The sequence below is a fragment of the Suillus clintonianus genome (assembly GCF_016758775.1).
Source record: "Suillus clintonianus strain FC179 chromosome Unknown DEU56scaffold_5, whole genome shotgun sequence".
NCBI classification, from domain to species: Eukaryota; Fungi; Basidiomycota; class Agaricomycetes; order Boletales; family Suillaceae; genus Suillus; species Suillus clintonianus.
In genome coordinates this window covers 702,533-720,097 of record NW_024539229.1, presented here as the reverse complement: position 1 = coordinate 720,097, position 17,565 = coordinate 702,533, and the positions used below count along the sequence as shown (strand labels likewise).

Sequence of the window (17,565 nt, the reverse complement as noted above, 5' to 3'; positions counted from 1 at the left end):
GAAAAACCACCCCTTCACCCAGGGGTATCGTACAAACGACCGCGCGAGCTGTCGTACAAACCAATCATAAAGTATCGTACAACTAACCTTCCCCGCGAAAGCAATGAGAGCAGTTCAAATCCGTTAATAACCTTTCGAATGGCACCCTTGGAAGCCCGCCTACATCGCAATCCTCTCCAAGTCATCCTTCTCCACCCACTCGTGCTCGTAATACTCTAATAGGTTGCCGACAAGCGACTTATGCCCTGCCCGCTTCATAAACTTCTGGCTGGTGCAGATGATCATGCCTTTCTTGCATCGAGTAAGCATGACGTTGGTCCGGCGCAGATCAGTGAGGAATCCAAGCGACGTGGACCGTACGAGGGAGATTACTATGTAGTCCTCTTCGTTACCTGTCGTGGACGAACTATCAATGTGATGGTCAGATATATGTTGCAAGAACGAACCTTGAAAAGAGTCGACATTGAAACACTTATCCTCCCAATCGAGCTCTTTGGACTTTAAAGCCTCCTCGATTAAACTCCGCTGAGCGTCGTAAGGGGTGATGATACGAAACTGCTTATTATTCGCTTGCAACATGGCAGCGATGTGGAGGATGGTTTGGCACTCTCCAAGGTTCTGTGCACGAGATTGATCAACTGCGAGTGACTGAATTGAAGTGACCTACCTTCCAGCTAGTACCGTGAAGTTGTTCCTGGCTGGGAATGTTGATAAAATGACAAGCCATCCTCTCGTTCGTGACCGGGTGTAGCGGATTTGACTCGAGTAGGCCATCATACACAGCTTCGGATATGAACCCTCCAATTTGAGGGGGCATCCTGTCTACAATAAAATTTTAAAGATCAGGGTAGCGGGACATGAGGGAAAGGCCTTACATTGGGTGTTGAGGAATATTGCATGATCCTTGAGATGCTTGACTTCGAAGATGCTCTTCAGGTCCTGGATGTCATCCTGACCATATGGTGGCACTGAATATGTCAGAACATGCAATGAGATCCGGAAGAAAGACTTACATTGTTTGTCATCACCAATGAAACAAACCTTCCTGATGGAGCTGTGAGATGTAAATAACGGAATGTAGCCACCAATCTCGATCTGCGATGCTTCATCGATGACAAGGGTCCTGAGGGGCGCGGCATTAAAACCTCCATTCTTTCGAAGAGCGAAAGATGAGAGCATAGACAGGGTACAGAGAATGACGGGACAGTTCTGGAGCTGCTTGAAAAGCAAACCTGGGGTAGAGAAGTCCTCGGATATAATAATATTGGCCCGAATGCTGGCATATAGGTGCTCATGCCTAGAGTATGTTAGTCTACCCACCTTTGAAAGTCCGAGAGTAAAAGAACTCGCCAGTATTCGAAAAACTCCTTGGAGACGAGAAGCTTCCATTTGGTCAGACCAAAGTCGGCGAGTTTCTCGGCAATGTTCTTGACGGCAACGTTAGACTGGGCAACAAGCCAGATGCCAGAGAGTCCGCCGGCAACGGCAGTCTGAACAAATGAGGCGATGACAGTGGTCTTACCGGTCCCAGGAGGTCCCTGGATGACAGTAAGACGCCCATCATTCGACTGCTGGAGCATTTGCTTCACAGCTTTCGTCTGGGATGGATTGAGGGGGCGACTGACACGGTCGGCGTGATATTTGACCGGAACCGCGTCTTTCGCCTCCTCCGTCCAGGCGGAGGGCCATTCAAAATTATCCCTGGGCGAGGAAAAGAAAATAAGCTGCACCCATGGGTTGTTGTGCTCGAGATTGATGAGGCCTTGAAGGATCTGTAGAACCTTGTGAGCACGCTGGGTCTCAGCCTGCGTAAGGTCATCACGGCCGACGATCTTGATCGAGCCGATGATCTTGCCGACAAAATTGAGAGTATTGGTGGTAGCGAGTTTGGCGTCACGGCCATGAGAACCGGCGACCTGACCGTCTACAGTGAAGCCCCGCCCGCCGCGCTCACCAATATCAATGAAGGCACGCTGAGAAAATTAGTCATCAGGTAAGGCACGGCGTGGATACGCGATCAACATACCTGATTCTGGCCCCTTCGAATTTTGTTTTGATATCGATCTGCCTGAGCATTGATATGGTTGTTTGTGTGATCGACGGTAGTGGCGAACTGGCGCGTGACCTCGGTCGGCTTCTTCTGCTCGAGCTGGAATGAATCCTTCGAGCTCTTAGCAAGGAACTCCAATGCCTGTGATTACGGCGATCAGCGACTTCATTCGCCAAGCAAGCAGCGACTCACCTCGTCAGAGAGCCGGAAGGTGTCCACTGGAGGCACTTGCGCCAGCCGGTCCTCCATGGACGCGAGCTGCGAGAGATAGTGTGCGATCCATGCACGTTGTGCAAGTGGAGTGATGCCATTCTTGAAAGCTGTCAGATGACTGACGATGGTGTCGTTTTTAAATGCATCATTGATGTTTGGGTCGTATATGTTATGAAGATCACCAACGGCCTGTTTGATGATGGCGAGTGGGGCGCGTGTTCGTGATGATACGCTCTGCATATCGATCGCATTTGCGATTCGAAGATCGAGCGTTTGGGCGAGAGCAAGAGCAATGGGCGCGATATCGAATGCGTATAAGAACCCGGTGGTGCGGCGGAGGAGGTTATCGGTCAAAAACTGCCGAGCGGCGGCGTTGTTCGCCTTACTGGCTGGTGTGACAGGCCGTTCATCGTGTTCGTTGCCCTTGCTCTTATTCGACTCGAAATCGATGATTATGATGGTGGACGCATCAGCGATGGCTAGCATTGCTAGCTCTCCAGTTGGCGCATATCCGCCAGCAAGGCCAAGGGCACGTCCCTCGTTCCTTTCTAGCAGACTGCGCAACAGATCTTGCTCATCGATCAAGTTTGATTCGGAAACAATGTGAGCCGACAGTTGTCCACTGTCGACTTGCACGAGAGTCTGGTAGAGCAGCCTTGTTACTATGGGCATTGTTGCTTTAGATGATGGTGGTGAGTGGCAATGTGCAACGAGTGGAGTGCAACTCTATTTCAAGTCTGCAATGAGGCAGGAGCCGACTCGGATCCAAGCCTCATGACTAGGTGGGCGCTTGCTGAGTCCTGACTCGAGCTGGAGTCCTCGTGGTTATTGTTCTGAGCCCTTTGAGCGGCCTTCCGAGTCTTCCCATTGTCTATAGGCCCATCACAATCTCTCCGCAGCCTTTTCTTTGCCCCAAGTGTCGCGTAGACTCTTGTTCGTATCTCAAGCTCTTTTTTCTGGCTCCAGAACTCCATGGGAGGATCTAAATGCATGTGTGACTCTTTTCAGAGACTGCTGACCTCGACTCGCCAAATCCAAATTTACTCTGTTGGGCGCGCTATTTGGGTCCCCATCGATGAGAATGCTGATCGGTATTGATTTGTCCCCCAACAAAGACCGATGGAAGGAAGAGCCGTTCAACATAACCGTTTATTCGTTATGGTAGGTTGATTCCTTTGTGTCGACGCATTATGCTAGACTATAGTCTATTTGACTACATGCGCTCTCTGTCATGTGCTCGTTGTGACTGCAGCATCACCACACAACATGAAGAACATACCTACGGCCGCTGAGCTCAACGCCGATACGTATAATAGCGCCCAACTCTACCTCGACTACATGCTATGCCCAGCACTCGTCGATGGCGCCCAGACCAGCGGCACGGCTAGCTCTGTCCACCTTTTACTAGGATACTACGTGACTCCCGCCGTCACACAGTGGATAGGGCCGCAGTGACAGATTCGGCAGTCAGTACTAGTCAGTACTCAAGGTGGCCTCTCAGAGGTTGACTGTCCTGTGTGCTTTACGACATCAGCGCGGGCATAAGTTCCCATATGCATGTGGTTCATAACGAGTCTCCACTACATAGACCCTGACTTACAGCATGTACATACATCAATTGCCATATAATACAAAATGCGGTGCAAGATGCCTCACTTGAAGAAAGTCCCTTTGAAAGCTCATCCAAGAAGTGCAATGTAAGTAGTCAAAATCACTTTAAGATGCCATTGACGATATCACGACCGTCCAGCCAGGCCCCTGGGCCCATGGTAGCAGCAAGCTGCCCGACCAGCGTGCCCGTTGCTTTACCCTTCGTCACGAAATCACGACTTGTGCAAATGATCATGCTTATCTTGCATCGTGTTAGCATGACATTCGTCCTGCGCGCGTTCTTCAAGAACCCTACACCCTGAGAACGGACTAGAGAGACGATTATGTGGTCTTCCTCGTTCCCTAAGGCGAACGTCAGCGAGATCCCTCCAGCATATCAAGGAACTACTTGCCTTGGAAGGAGTCCACATTGAAGCACTTGTCTTCCCATGGAAGCTTCGCTAATTCAAGTTGATGTTCAATCGTAGACCTCTGACCATCATACGGAGTGATGATCCTGTAGTGTTTGCCCTGCTCGTTGTATATACGGGCGAGGTGGATAACCACGGATATCTCTTGAAGGTTCTGATGCAAATGACGTAAGGCTGGCATATCACGAGGGTGAGGAGGACAAGCGTACTATCCAGCTCTTTCCAGATTTCTGCTCCTGGCCCCTTTTAACATCCAGGAAACGACATGCTGCCTTGCCGGTGATGTCGTGCATGGTCATCAACTTGTTATTGTACACATGACGGGAAATGAAGTTGCCAATGACGACTGGCATGCGGTCTGGACGGAGTTAGAAAACGAGGCGATGAGGGCGAAAAACGAGCTTACACTGGGTATCCAAGAAGTGTGCCCGCTTTCGGAGGTGGGGGAACTCAAACACGCTTCGTAGCTTCCCAATGTCATCTTGGCCGAATGGCGCCACTAAGATCCAAGTCAGTGCAGGTCGATGGTGGAGTATCTATGAGAGTCTCACGTTGCTTGTCATCACCGATGAACACCATCTTTTTCAACGTTGGCTGGAAACGCTGAAGCAGCGGCAGATAGTCTCCCACTTCAATCTGACTTGCCTCGTCGAATATCACGGTTTCAAGTGGGACTTGACGAGTAAATTCACTGATACGAGGATTGGACAGCATACTCAATGTGCAGAGTATGACTCTTGTGTCGAGTAGAAGCCGGCTGACAGTAACGGACGCGCCACTAAACATGTCGGATCGTATAAAACAATGTTCCAATCTCTCATAGAGGTGTTCATGCCTGCAACACGAAAAATTCAGTATGACGAGAAGTGAAGAAGGTGCGACATACCAGTCATAATGGAAGTCTTTGGATACCAGAAGCTTGAATTCACGGAAGCCAACCTTGTCAAGCTTCTCTGCAATATTCTTAACAGCAACGTTCGACTGTGCCACAAGCCAAACTGTGCGCTCCCTGGGCCCAGTCTTGACGATACTGTCGACACTGGCCGCTATGACTGTTGTTTTTCCAGTGCCAGGAGGACCCTGAATAAGCAACACACGATCCCTGTCTGCTTGCGAAATAATTCGCTCCACTGCTTCATACTGCGAATGGTTCAATGTACCGCTCGGATCGTAAACGAACGGTGCGCTGGAAGCATTCTTGGTTGGTGGCGGCCATTGGATGTTTACTGACGGTGCCCAGATACTACAGAAGAATGGATATTCGGTCAACGTGATGGTGCCTTGAAGGGCCTTTAGCACTATATCTTCTCTGCATGATTCAGCGGCTGTCAAGTCTTCTTTCCCAACGGTCGTCACACGGAAGACCTTTCCCGAACCCTGTGCAGCGCCTTTGATGTTGATTTGAGCTTGTCTTCCATTTATTGCCTGTGCACGACCAGTGATCATTGATCGCTGATCTCCATCCAGCGTTTCAATGTGAATGACCTGCAAGTACAAAGATTCAGAGTTGGTGGCATAACGTCACACAGATGAACATACTTGGTCTCTATTTTTCATGATACGCGTTCTAAAGCGAGTGCACTCGAGGTTGATATTACCGTTTTTGGAGATGAAGCCATCTTTGACGTTATTGACGACTTTCGTAGGCTTCAAAGACTCCAAAATTTCAGCATCACGAGAAATCTTTGCCAGGGCACTCAGATGCTACATTGTGAATCAGAGGGAGAGGATAAGTTGATGATGTGATGACGATTACATACAATGTCTGGCATCGTGTCTGTGGCGATTCGAGATAAGGGAGCAAATCTGGACGCCATGTGAGGAAGTGCAACGGCGCGACATGCTGCCCAAGCCTGGAGCGCCACATCATTGGTTGTTGCATCCCCTTCTCTACGAGCGAAGAGAGTTTTCACGTTCTGCTTCTGGAGTAAGACCTCGCCGCCCAAGGCGTTCATAATTGCCTCGAGGGAGCGCCGATCACTGCGAGACCCAGACAGGATGTCAACTGCAGCATTGATCCGAAGTGAGAGGTCAAGGAAGACACCGAGTGCGATTCTGTCTATCCTGTACCCATAAAGTTGGATGCCAGTATCACACAGAATTTGGTCTTGTATGAGGATGCGTCCTCGGGAAACGGTAGGCTGTTGTTCTTGGCTCTTTTTCTTCTTCTTCTTCTGCTGCTGCTGCGGATTCGGTTTGTTCGTAGTGAAGAAGTGGATGACGAGCGCTCTTGTGAGCGTTGCAAATGCTAAAGACGAAACAGTACAGTCGGGGCGATACCTGGCTGCCACTCCAACGGTGGCGCCTTGAGCTGAGTTGATAAGACGCCGCAAGGCTGGAGAAGAGACAGTGTTCTCGTCAACATCTTCAACGGTTATGGGCTCATGATCGGCTTTATAAACATTCTGTTGCAGAGTGAAGAACGTGTGGGTCATGGGTGTAAGAGATGGAAAGAGAAAGCGCACGATGTCAATGCGCCTAAAGTGAGGACGTAGGAACGTGATCCAAGGCCAGAGCTATTTATTACTGGACGAGCGTCTACTGCCAATGACTGGTAACGGCGTTTTACAGCAAGTTAGCAGTGAAAAGGGGACGAGGAACCACGCATAGGCTGTGCTTGGAAGAACAAAGCACAAAAGGGTACTTTGTGTGTCCAGTATCCCAGAGTAACTAAATTCAGCGTCATTCAGCGTTATTCAGCGCAATCCATCCAGCTTCAAGCTTGTGGGCCACGTAGTATGCAGTAATAAAATCAGTGAGCTGAATTGTAAAAGCAAATTGAAGGCAGTGTGATAAGTCACATTTCAAGAAACGCGGTATCGCGTCACCTCTGACCAAACTCAGCACAGCCACGCCTGCTCTCTTCTTTTCCTCCTCATGGCAACTCCTGTAATTGTCGGCGTAGGAGCTATCACAGCTGCTCTTGTCGGACGACACCTTGTGCGCAATGGTATCATTGGCAAGCGGGCAGCAGACCAGTGGGTAAAGGGTGGTTTTAAAGCGAAAATGGATCGCAAGGAGGCTATTGCAATCCTTGGGTTAAAGTTTGCACTTTCAGCACACTCTATCACCTAGAGGCTGACGGCAGTACTTTTTGCAGAGACGGCGTAACACTACGCAACAAGCTAAAAGATGCCCACCGTCACATCATGCTCGCAAATCACCCTGACCGTGGGGGCTCCCCCTACATTGCGAGCAAAATCAACGAGGCCAAAGACTTGTTAGACAAGACAGATGGAAAGTCGAGATAACATTCAACTTTTGCATACGTTGGTAACTCGTCGTACTGGTAAGTCATTTCCAAGCTCTTGAACCGGAAGAGTTACTCAGTTACTTCAAGTCTACTCTGTATTTCTATCGCATTAATATATCCATCATAATACATATCACCACTCGCTCCTTTGGTCGAGGCTCGCTATAACTATCTGCTGTCTGATCCTACTTCTTAGAGTTCCTTCGCATATATATGAGAAGCCGGTCGAGACAACTACCATGTCCTGCATGTTACCTGCATGTCAATGGAGCTGAATTGGCTTACTAAGCAGCACCTTTCATTTCTGTCAACGACTTGCTCCAAATCCTTTCAGTGATCACCAAGGGGCAGTCCCCAAAGCGTCATGGATACCTCAGAGCTCGAGCCCTCGAAGCTCGGCACGAAAGAACAGTAGGCGTGTTCACCCTTGCAAACTTGTAGGTCCATCACTTATGGATAATCAGTTGGGATAACGTTTACGAAGAAGAATTGGAGAACTTCAGTGAAAATGGTGATGAGGGTGAAATATGGTGTGTATTCACATGGCTTCTATTGCATTCATGCTTCTGGCGCCTAGGTTCGGCAAAAGGGCAATGAATGAAATGGTGAAGTGGGTTAAGGAACACGCCCCTCCGCGCCCTGATATGTCAGTCCTTGAGGTTGGAAGTGGAAATGGTGCACTGTTATTCGCGCTTGCGGAGGGACGTGGAGATGCGCGATATCCGGCACAGAGACTTTTGGGAATCGATTATAGTGAAGGAGCTGTTCAGCTCGCACAATCGGTGGCGCATGCTAGGAATCTTACGGCCATTACGTTTAGTGTGTGCGATTTCCTGCAGGAGGACCCATCATTACTCGCCGACGATCAGAAAGCTGACCAGAATGGAGCTTGGGATCTGATTCTTGATAAAGGCACTTACGATGCCATCGCGCTGATGGAGAAGGATGATAATGGAAGGATTCCAGTCGAAGCTTATCCGATGCGTATCGCGAAGCTCTTGAATCCAGGCGGGCATTTTTTAATTACATGTGCGTATGCATCGTGCTACTCGGCTGGTGGAACTGAATAAGGACCCTTGGTGTACCCCAGCTTGTAACTTTACCGAGGTTGAGTTACGATCGAAGTTCATCACCGAAGAAACTGGCCTGCAGTACCAGTATGTGGCGCACACTTCATATCGAAACTACGTAGATGCTGATACTCTCCCAAAAGTTCTCGTATACAGCACCCGACCATTTCATTCGGCGGGAGCACTGGCAGTGCATGTTCTAGTGTGGCATTCACGAAATAGAAACGTAGATAAGCATTGCTATATTCTGGGGATATGATCCATTCCTGTCTGTAACGTCTCTTTTGCCAATGAGCTAGCCCAAGTCAAGAACCCATCTTCTCCTTTGAACGTATTAGACATGAAGAACACCAATCCAAGGCCCAGGTTCTCGATCCTTGATGCCTTCAAGAAGATCTCTTCAAGTGATCCACGGTTCCTCATAGAGGGATACTCGCCGGAGTCATTGCTGAGCATCGGTGATGAAACCTGGCTAGCAATAAAGAGCTGGATGAACAACTCTTTCAAGAAAGTACGTGTCTGTGGCTTGAGCACAGTAAAGTCCACAGGCTATAAATTCCTCCTCTCAGCAACGCTCTGCATGAACTGCGCCCAGGCTCACCTTGAAGATCGTCAGCGTACAACAATCCTTCGCTATCCACCATGCATATGCTTTGGCGACGTTCTTCATTCGCGAAGGCGACATAGTTTTAACATCAAACCCTGTATCGCTATCTTTCAGGCTCTTAATTACTTCCACTCCACCGACGCTGGTTTCGCCCAAGTCCCGGAGGAAGTCCCATAGACAGAACTGCAACGTGATCTTGTACGAATGTGAACGCTGAGACAAATGTTGGCAGACAAGTGTGTAATACGGATTATATGATTTTTCCTGTGAAATTGGTTCAGCCAATGATGGCAGTGTAAATTCCTACAAAATCACGTACATTTCCACAACAATGCAGGTTTACTCTGATGATCTCACGCTGTTGCACTTCCGTGAGGCCGAGTTGCGCAAGTCGTTCGCAAGCGTCTAGATAATCCTGCAATAGAAAATGAGATGTGATAGCGGGGATTTGACGTGACACCTACGTCGCTGCTCATGAGCACCACAAAAATACTTCGACGAATATCTGTATTCATGCCCTGCTTCCTCGCAAGCTTTAGAAGCGCGGCAGTGCTGACGTCACTCTCGGCTTCCCCACCCTGCTGGGGAATTTCGCGCGGGTGATCGGCCAGGGGGTCTCCACCCCACGCAGCGCCAATAAGCCACCACTTGCCTTTACTTTCCGCCGAATGGAGATCCTCCAACGTTACGCGCAACGGCTCATGGGCGAGAACTGCGTCACCTCAGCGCCTTCATAAATAACTTGACGGAACAACGACCTACCGTGCTTCTTTTTCCCCAGCCCTGAGAGGAACTTCTTCATTCGCTCGACAGCATCGCCCCCCTGATGCTGTGTTGCGGCCGTCTTTTTGATTTTGTTATTCTTCAGGTTGTTCAGGGTCTCGGTCATGAAACGCGTGCGTGAACTGTGTTTCATAAGAAGAGGGTAGTGAAGGCGGTGAGATGCGGAGCTACCTCAAATTATCGGCCTGTCCGATGACCCGAGACTGTGCTAGAGTAACGATGTCTTTCAGTGCCATGGGATCATCTTGTCTCAGCTGTTGACCGGAACCTAACACAACGTTAAGATGAGCCCAAAATAGGCACCATAGAACTCACTTCGAAGAAGTTTCAGCAAAAGCTCTACCCGGAACTCAGATAGGTCTTTATCTAAAAGGCCGCGGATGATATCATAAACGAGAATGCACGAAATGACTTGAAAGTTGTACAGCTCTGACAAAAGCACGATGAGGTTGGAACACTCTTTTCCTAGGTCTTCTGGGACTTCAGTTGAATTGGCAGACTTTTCTTCGACCGAAGTGAGATGTTGTTCGTACGAGGACACTACGTTCTGAACGAAATACGCCGCTGAGTGTATGGGGCGCATCAGCTCAGGTGGTAGAGGGACTTTTCACAAGACACGTACCAAATGCAGTGCCGATCAATTTATGGAGGCTAGATATAAAAGCGGCATGGAGGACAACGTACGAGTCCAAAAGGGTTGAATGGGATGATATGCCATCAATGATGAGGTTAGTGAGGGTTGAGGTGACGTCTGAGGGAGAAAATATGCGTCACGCTCAGTGCAGATAGAAACAAGCACGGACCATGTCGGCGGTGGTTGCGATACACATCTTCAATGCTATCTAGAATGGTTGCAATGTTTTGTTCTGACATTCTAAGGCGAGATAGAATTAGTGAAGACCAGAACAATGCAAGAATATATTACCTGTTTATCAGACCTTTCAGCTGGCGAGTAAGTTTGAGTTGCTCTTCTGTTTCGTTTGTATCGCCGTTGGCTTGTTTCCTTAATCCCGGTGGTATATAGCGCCCTGTGAAAAAAGGTGAATTCCAACCCAAAAGAATGCATGTAGGAAAACTAACCAGCAGCTTTAGGTTGAGCGTCGGAAGGTTCGCCTTCCTTTGTCTCTGTTATCCCATGGTCATCATCGTCCACTGAATCATCCTCGCCAGCCTCGCTCCCGCCAATCCTACTCTCATCAAGGCCACCCCACTCCTCATCTTCCCAAGATCCGTTACCTTCATCTTCTGCAGATGTTGATTGATCCTCATCCTCCACTTCGTCATCGAAATCCGAGTCCTGTGTGGACTCTCAGATACGACACAACGCTTAGCTGCAAAGAAAACTTACCGGCATCTCCGTCATGATGTTTTCGGTAAAGTCAAATAGATCTGCACAAGGACTGTGAGATGTATTCTCTAGTAAAAGATGTAATGTAGCATACCTCCTAGTCCATCCATATCATCATCCTTACGGCGTGAACTACCTCCAGCATACCCCAGCTTTGATTCAAGGTACGCGATATACGCATCCTCTTCCTCTTCTTCGCGATTTCGAGGGCCCGTAGATGCAACTTTACGCGGTTTAGTGGCCGATTTATTCGCCAGTCTTTCTAGAGCAGTGGTTTTGAGTTTGTGCTTTTGCACGGGTTCGGTGGTAGTGTGCGGCTCCCCAGGTCTATGGCGAGATGACACTTTGGTGGTGGTCGCATTATGTGACTTTGAGGCAGGTGGTTTGGAAACTGACTCTTGTGATATCTTCATGCGCTTTCTCTGCGGTGAATCGACGTGTTCTTCCTCCGTCTTCCGTTTGGCTGAGTGAGCAGTATGTATGAAGTGATCTGCCTTTTTCTTTTTACGATCCATTCGCTCTTGCTTTCGCGCATCTTTGCGTGATGCATGGGAACGACCACCTTTGTGTCGATGAGAGTTCTGCTCTACATATGGGGTCACAGCAGGCTCGGAGACGAATGTTGTACACGCTTACCTGAAACGCTAATCTGCTCGAGTAAAGACTTGGGCAGGCTGATGCCATGCTGGCGCCTCTGATCACCCCCTGGCCGCATTAGATTTGAAGGAATTTTTGAAGTGTACAGAATAGGCAGGTGATCGGACGGTTGTTTGCTCTTGTTGGACAGCAGCTTTAGGATCAAATACGGATAAACAATATCCAGGTGATCTAGTAGTAGCAGTAACCGTCCATGAAGTATAAGTACAAAGACAATACAAAAACAGTGCGTGGTATGGATGAATGAGGGGATTATGCAGGGTACATAGATGTAGCAGAAGATTGTTATCAAGACAAGAGACATCACCGCGGGTCAATAACTTCTACAATAGACTCGAGAACCACCTTGGGTCGTAACAGAATACGCCGATCTATGCTTTCGTCTGAAGCTGGCGCATCACTCGTAGCCTTTCTCGTCGAGCACCGGAGGCCTAGTTCCGTCGTGCACAGAACGACGCCGTCCGACGATTTGTAGTCTTCAAACGCATCCAACATCTCCTGCCCGTCAAACGGCTGGCCACTATCCGCAGCAATAACCTCGAAGTTCGCCGACATGATCTCCTCCTTCGTCACCTGCGCTAGCCTGCAAGCGGCCTTCGAGATACGTTTGACTTGGGCCCCGAAGCGCGCACGGAAGTTCTCGCGCGAAGCCGGATTGGGCTGCGGATTAGTGCTGCCAGAGATGAGGAATATGTCTAGCGACCAGCGGAAGATCGTTTCCGTCATCTCATTGATTGCGTATTCATTAAGTTCGGGGTGGAGCTCATGGATGTGTTTGTGAGTCAGTGCTCTCCATCGCGATGAGGTCGGCTGAGGTTCTGAAGCAATATGAGTAAATTGCGAGCGATAAAATGTTTGAAGAACCCACCTGAGTGGAACATGTGGGTATAAATCTGGGTCAAAGTGATGTTGGCCTTGGACTGGTAACCGATGCAAAACGACGATAGTGCCCTGGATATGCAGTACGAGATGCAACCCTGGAGAGCTAGCTGAACCAGCATGGGGTCTTGGGAGTGATCCCGAGTTGCCAATAAGCGACTCAGGGCAGCACCCAACCTCGTGGCAACTTCGGAGGAAGCTTGAGTAACCTTGGCTGAGTTAGGGCGCTGCTTCGAGAACGTGCAGAGCTCTGTGGCAGATGCGGCGAATTGGAGGATTTCAGAGTTGAGGTCTTGCACGGCTTGTATGACCTGCGCTCCAGACCACAAATCAATCTTGTTCAGGAAAGTCTCTAAGCTGCGAGACTGGGCTCGCTCTTCCTCGGACACAGTGGACATGTTATCTGGGTGAGGGTCGCTGCCATTGCGGCGATGGTTGCCGTTGGCCTGCGATAAGGTATCGTCACGGATCTCTGACCAGTCAGCGCTCAGTCGAATCTGCTGTGACTGAGATGAATCTGATCGGTGATGCGCAAGATCACGGCTTCGTCGACGATCGATGTGCGAGGAGGGGCGATGACGCTCAGGAGAGTGCCTTTCACGCTCCTTCTTAAGCACCTGGATCTCCTGGTCTCTGACCTTCAAGAGATCCCTCGTTTCTTTGAGGGTCTTCTCGAGGGTTTTATACCTCTCCTCCCAGCGAGCAACTTCTGCTTGGGTTCTGGAGAGTTCGTTTTTTGTAGCATCGTGTTCGCGGCGCATTGAATAAAGAGTGGAAGCTGCAGCAGATGCACCGAAAGAGGGATTGCAAGTGGACGTAGTGTGACAATAGTCGGTGTGTTCGGCAGCATCCAACCTGTCACGTAATGAAGCAGACTCCTCGTCTGAGGAAAAGTTTCTTGGTGTCGGGTCTCTCGGCGTCAAGGGAAAGGATATCTCAGAGACAGAGTCTTCAGCGCTGAAGGCACTGAAAGAGAAGGAAGGACTACGCGAGGCAAAGAATTCGAAGGTTGATTGGTAGAGGTCTTTGAGATTCAAGTTAGCGATAGGGAGCATGGCGGCTGAACGGACAACCAAACACCGTTGCAGCGCGTTGTTTCAGCCCGTGCTCGATAATCACTGGCTCGATTTTGATCTATGCGTTAGCGAAATTTATGGGAGATCATATGAGGTAGATATAATGACTGACAAGTGCCAGACTCTGCCAGATGGTTCCAAATGCCTGGCAAGGATTCCCTCCTTGGGCAAGCTCTGCTGTACACGCAAGTCCCAAGCCCTATTTCCAGCGCAGCACGAGGTTCTTCTTAAGCCTCGAGGCAGTTGCGTTTTTGTTCGTGGAAAGTCAAGTACGTGATCATCCTCGTGGCAAACTCCAATCATGGTTTTGCTGATTCAACTCTGATTCACTTCATTTGGTTCTCAATTCTAGCCCTTGTCGGTGCTGCATGCACTGCTAACACGCTGCGATCATCCTCATCGTAGCCTCGTGTGGACTGCCTTTGTTCGAGTCACCCGCCCCCGACTTAGTACATACATATATGGCCTCGTAAGCTCATATCTCTCAACAATCCGACTTTTTATCTCCGCCTCGCATGAAGCCAACTTCTGACACTCGAAAGCCATACGCCGGCTCATCGCGTGCACTAATTATCGCTGTTGACGTCGGAACCACTTTCAGTGGTGTATCATATGCCCTACTTGAACCAGGCGAGGTACCAAAAATTCACGGTGTCACTCGGTGAGCATCTCGTTCAAGTGTCACGTACCGTCTGACAGAAAATGCGTTCGCTCTTGCCTTGGGCAGTTTTCCTGGTCAAGAACATGTAGCTGGCAATTCTAAGATTCCCTCTGTCATGTATTATGACAAACATGGCAGAGTTATGGCCGCTGGCGCGGAAGCCGACAATGCCTCCATAATAAGCCAGGCTGAAGACGAGGAATGGATCAAAACGGAACTGTATGTGTGCATTCCTTCCTGTGGCATCACATTTTGATATGGTTACTTGCCAGTTTCAAGCTTCGCCTCCGGCCGAAGACGATGAAATTGAAAATGAATGGGATGCGCCTGAGTCCGTTGCCACGACATAAAACTTCCGTCGATGTTTTTGGAGACTTCCTTGCTTATCTCTTCCGCTGCACGAAGAGTTTTATCATAGACACGCATGCTAACGGTCAGACCTTGTGGCACCATGTCGAAACCAGCATCGAGTTCGTGTTGAGTCATCCCAACGGCTGGGAAGGCGCTCAGCAGACGAAGATGCGACGCGCCGCCGTGTATGGAGGTTTAATTCCTGATACGGACCAAGGTCGAGCGCGAATCCGTTTTGTCACGGAAGGAGAAGCCAGTCTCCACGCGTGCGTCCAGAGCGGTCTTGCCGCCGATGTTCTTTCCGTGTGTATTACAAACATATCCCACACACGCACTTCTTGTCTGACGTATCCCTAGAATCCGTCTAGGCACGGATTCCTTGTAGCTGATGCGGGTGGCGGCACGCTTGATATCAGTTCGTACGCGGTCCGAGGAACAAATCCCCTGGTTATCGAGGAGGTAGCTCCTCCTGATTGTGAGAATGCGGTGACGCGTCCTCTTATCTATTTTCGCGTCTGATCGTTTGCTTCGGAAGGTATATTTGCCGGATCAGTCTTCGTCAGCCGAAGGGCAAGGGAGTTCCTCGAAGGTGATCTATCTTTGTCTGCATCATACACAAGGCATCATCTCATCCTGCATGCAGAGAAGCTCAAAAGTTCGAAGTATGGCACTCCCGATTCGATGGACCACATCACGAAACGCTTTGATGAGACCACAAAACGACTATTCCGAGACAAGAAGGAGTTACAATTCGTTCCATTCGGCTCTCCGCTTGACAAAGATCTCTCAGCCGGCATCCGTGGAGGCCAGCTGAAACTCGATGGGTAAGTAGGCGAACAAACATCCACTGTGATAACAATATTAATGCTCGATAGCGCGGAGGTGGCAGAGTTCTTCGAGCCTTCTATACAGGCGGCAATCACGTCAATCAAAGCACAGGTTGACGCGTCACAAGGGATGATCAAAGTGGGTTACTCATCACTAACCACCATGAGGCCTTAATGATCGCCTTTTCGTAGTCCGTCTGGTTGGTGGGAGGTTTCGCGGCCAGCCCGTGGCTCTTCACTCAGTTACAGGAACGCCTCGCTCCACTGAAGATTACTGTGAGCAGACCTGACAGCCAGACGTAAGAGGCTATATGATTATTCCAGTGCTTCATCTCTCTGATATCGTACGATTTAGCTCAAAAGCTGTGGCCGATGGCGCACTTGGCTTCTACTGCGATCACCATGTTTCGGCCCGGATGTCGAAATTTATGTACGGGGTGGAGTACTTGCGTGAGTACGATCCCAATGATCCGGAGCACTTGTCTCGAAGAGATCGACTTTGCGAGCTCCCTTCTGGTCCTCGGCTACTGCCCGATGCATTTGATTGTATCCTTGCTCGAGTATGTGTTTAGTGATTTCACTGGCACGTGGGCTGACTTAACGAACGTGCGCATTTGTAGTGTGTGAAGGTTAAAGAATCCACGGTGTTTTCGCGGAAGTATTGCACGGAACTCACAAATTTGTCCACCCTTTCTGTGTTCGAGGTGGAAATATGGTGCTATAGAGGTGGTGACACGATTCCGCAGTGGATTTTACGCCACGCAGGTGGGTATCCGTGAACACGAGCCCGAATGCCGTGCTGATCCATGACCTTCCGTTCTTTCATTCCCAGAGGATTATTCGACTTTGTGTGTAGTCCGGGCTGACCTGTCGCTCCTCAGCGGAAGTGCGGAGCCTAAACATGGCAAGAATGGCAAGACGTACTGGACGATCGTGTTCAGCGTCGAGATTCACTTTGGTCTCACCGAATTCAAAGCGCGGATAAAGTGGAATGACAACGTGGGTGATTTTTGTGTAATTTGTTTTACGCATGCTAAGTAGATTGTGATTAGGGAACGACCAAGTAGTATGTGAAAATCCGCATAGGACCGGTACATTACTAACTATGTTTGCAGTGGACCCGCGTCTATCGTGTATAGCGAGAGTGGCCATCGTGCCGACGAAGATGAACCGGACATCTCTGAGGATGACTATGCCCCGTCGCGTTCTGGATCCGTTGCCCCGTCACGCTCTCATTCTGTTGCGCCATCACGCTCTCATTCCGTCGCTGCTTCTCGCGAGTCACTGGCATCAGGCACCAGGACTCCTCTAGGCGCCTCACGAGTGGAAGCCACATTCGTAGAAGTCCAAGAGCGTAGCCGGACGAGCATAGTCACAACCCAGTCATCTACTTCCAAGGCAGCCACCCCCTCGCCTCCGACCCCAACGGCCACTGAGCGTGGCGTGAGGAGCAATACAACGTCCATTTCTCATCCTTCGCCACCAACATCCACGGCTGATCGAAGCATCCGGGAGGTCGAGCGAGAACGGACTATTTCTAGCGCATCCAAGGTCTCCACAGTAATTGCGAGCAATGTTGAGCGAGACCGCAAGATCTCGACTGCTTCAAAGGTCTCTGTCTCGGCTACTTCTCAACACGTCAATACAGCTGCTTCCCAACATACACCCCCAGCTGCTTCCCAGCCTCCCCCTGCAACTGCCTCCCAGCCTGCACCTCCTGTTACTGTCGAAACCCGTGGACGGGAAGCTGAACCTGCTGCTAAAGGCAA

At 49.7% G+C, this 17,565-nt stretch overlaps 7 protein-coding genes across 7 annotated transcripts; 3 read left to right on the top strand and 4 right to left on the bottom strand.

Moving 5' to 3' along the window:
• Positions 1 to 159: 159 nt before the first annotated feature.
• Positions 160 to 579, bottom strand: DEU56DRAFT_726414 (AAA domain-containing protein; the record flags this gene model as incomplete). Its single annotated transcript, XM_041347924.1, has 2 exons — positions 160 to 392; positions 447 to 579. The coding sequence occupies 2 exons, from the start codon at positions 577 to 579 to the stop codon at positions 160 to 162; spliced, it is 366 nt and encodes a 121-aa protein (XP_041214154.1).
• A 3,887-nt stretch (positions 580 to 4,466) lies between these two features.
• DEU56DRAFT_726252 (uncharacterized protein) lies at positions 4,467 to 6,719 on the bottom strand (the record flags this gene model as incomplete). Its single annotated transcript, XM_041347917.1, has 5 exons — positions 4,467 to 4,642; positions 4,836 to 5,119; positions 5,171 to 5,769; positions 5,824 to 5,988; positions 6,045 to 6,719. The coding sequence occupies 5 exons, from the start codon at positions 6,717 to 6,719 to the stop codon at positions 4,467 to 4,469; spliced, it is 1,899 nt and encodes a 632-aa protein (XP_041214153.1).
• Positions 6,720 to 7,135: 416 nt separating this feature from the next.
• DEU56DRAFT_772638 (uncharacterized protein) lies at positions 7,136 to 7,830 on the top strand. The gene is made up of 3 exons (XM_041351532.1): positions 7,136 to 7,328; positions 7,385 to 7,573; positions 7,625 to 7,830. The coding sequence occupies exons 1-2, from the start codon at positions 7,162 to 7,164 to the stop codon at positions 7,533 to 7,535; spliced, it is 318 nt and encodes a 105-aa protein (XP_041214152.1). The 5' UTR covers positions 7,136 to 7,161; the 3' UTR covers positions 7,536 to 7,573; positions 7,625 to 7,830.
• Positions 7,797 to 9,001, top strand: DEU56DRAFT_435679 (S-adenosyl-L-methionine-dependent methyltransferase). Its single transcript, XM_041346217.1, has 5 exons — positions 7,797 to 7,948; positions 8,002 to 8,067; positions 8,115 to 8,566; positions 8,628 to 8,694; positions 8,751 to 9,001. Exons 1-5 carry the CDS (start codon positions 7,902 to 7,904, stop codon positions 8,827 to 8,829), a joined length of 711 nt encoding a protein of 236 aa, XP_041214151.1. The 5' UTR covers positions 7,797 to 7,901; the 3' UTR covers positions 8,830 to 9,001.
• DEU56DRAFT_952103 (uncharacterized protein) lies at positions 8,740 to 12,036 on the bottom strand (the record flags this gene model as incomplete). Its single annotated transcript, XM_041359158.1, has 14 exons — positions 8,740 to 9,156; positions 9,209 to 9,478; positions 9,534 to 9,629; positions 9,679 to 9,926; positions 9,977 to 10,119; positions 10,169 to 10,265; positions 10,313 to 10,561; positions 10,620 to 10,748; positions 10,801 to 10,871; positions 10,923 to 11,025; positions 11,078 to 11,303; positions 11,346 to 11,386; positions 11,440 to 11,931; positions 11,982 to 12,036. Coding segments are annotated over 14 exons (2,529 nt in total), but the record flags the coding sequence as incomplete, so codon positions are not given.
• Positions 12,037 to 12,097: 61 nt separating this feature from the next.
• Positions 12,098 to 14,223, bottom strand: DEU56DRAFT_772607 (uncharacterized protein). The gene is made up of 3 exons (XM_041351531.1): positions 14,070 to 14,223; positions 12,871 to 14,015; positions 12,098 to 12,820 (listed from the first exon to the last, which is right to left on the bottom strand). The coding sequence occupies exons 2-3, from the start codon at positions 13,934 to 13,936 to the stop codon at positions 12,306 to 12,308; spliced, it is 1,581 nt and encodes a 526-aa protein (XP_041214149.1). The 5' UTR covers positions 13,937 to 14,015; positions 14,070 to 14,223; the 3' UTR covers positions 12,098 to 12,305.
• A 249-nt stretch (positions 14,224 to 14,472) lies between these two features.
• On the top strand, positions 14,473 to 16,837 carry DEU56DRAFT_868568 (uncharacterized protein; the record flags this gene model as incomplete). The annotated part of the gene is made up of 11 exons (XM_041355500.1): positions 14,473 to 14,618; positions 14,685 to 14,837; positions 14,891 to 15,263; positions 15,327 to 15,444; positions 15,505 to 15,558; positions 15,613 to 15,793; positions 15,845 to 15,935; positions 15,989 to 16,095; positions 16,152 to 16,356; positions 16,417 to 16,561; positions 16,629 to 16,837. The coding sequence occupies 11 exons, from the start codon at positions 14,473 to 14,475 to the stop codon at positions 16,835 to 16,837; spliced, it is 1,782 nt and encodes a 593-aa protein (XP_041214148.1).
• Positions 16,838 to 17,565: the final 728 nt, after the last annotated feature.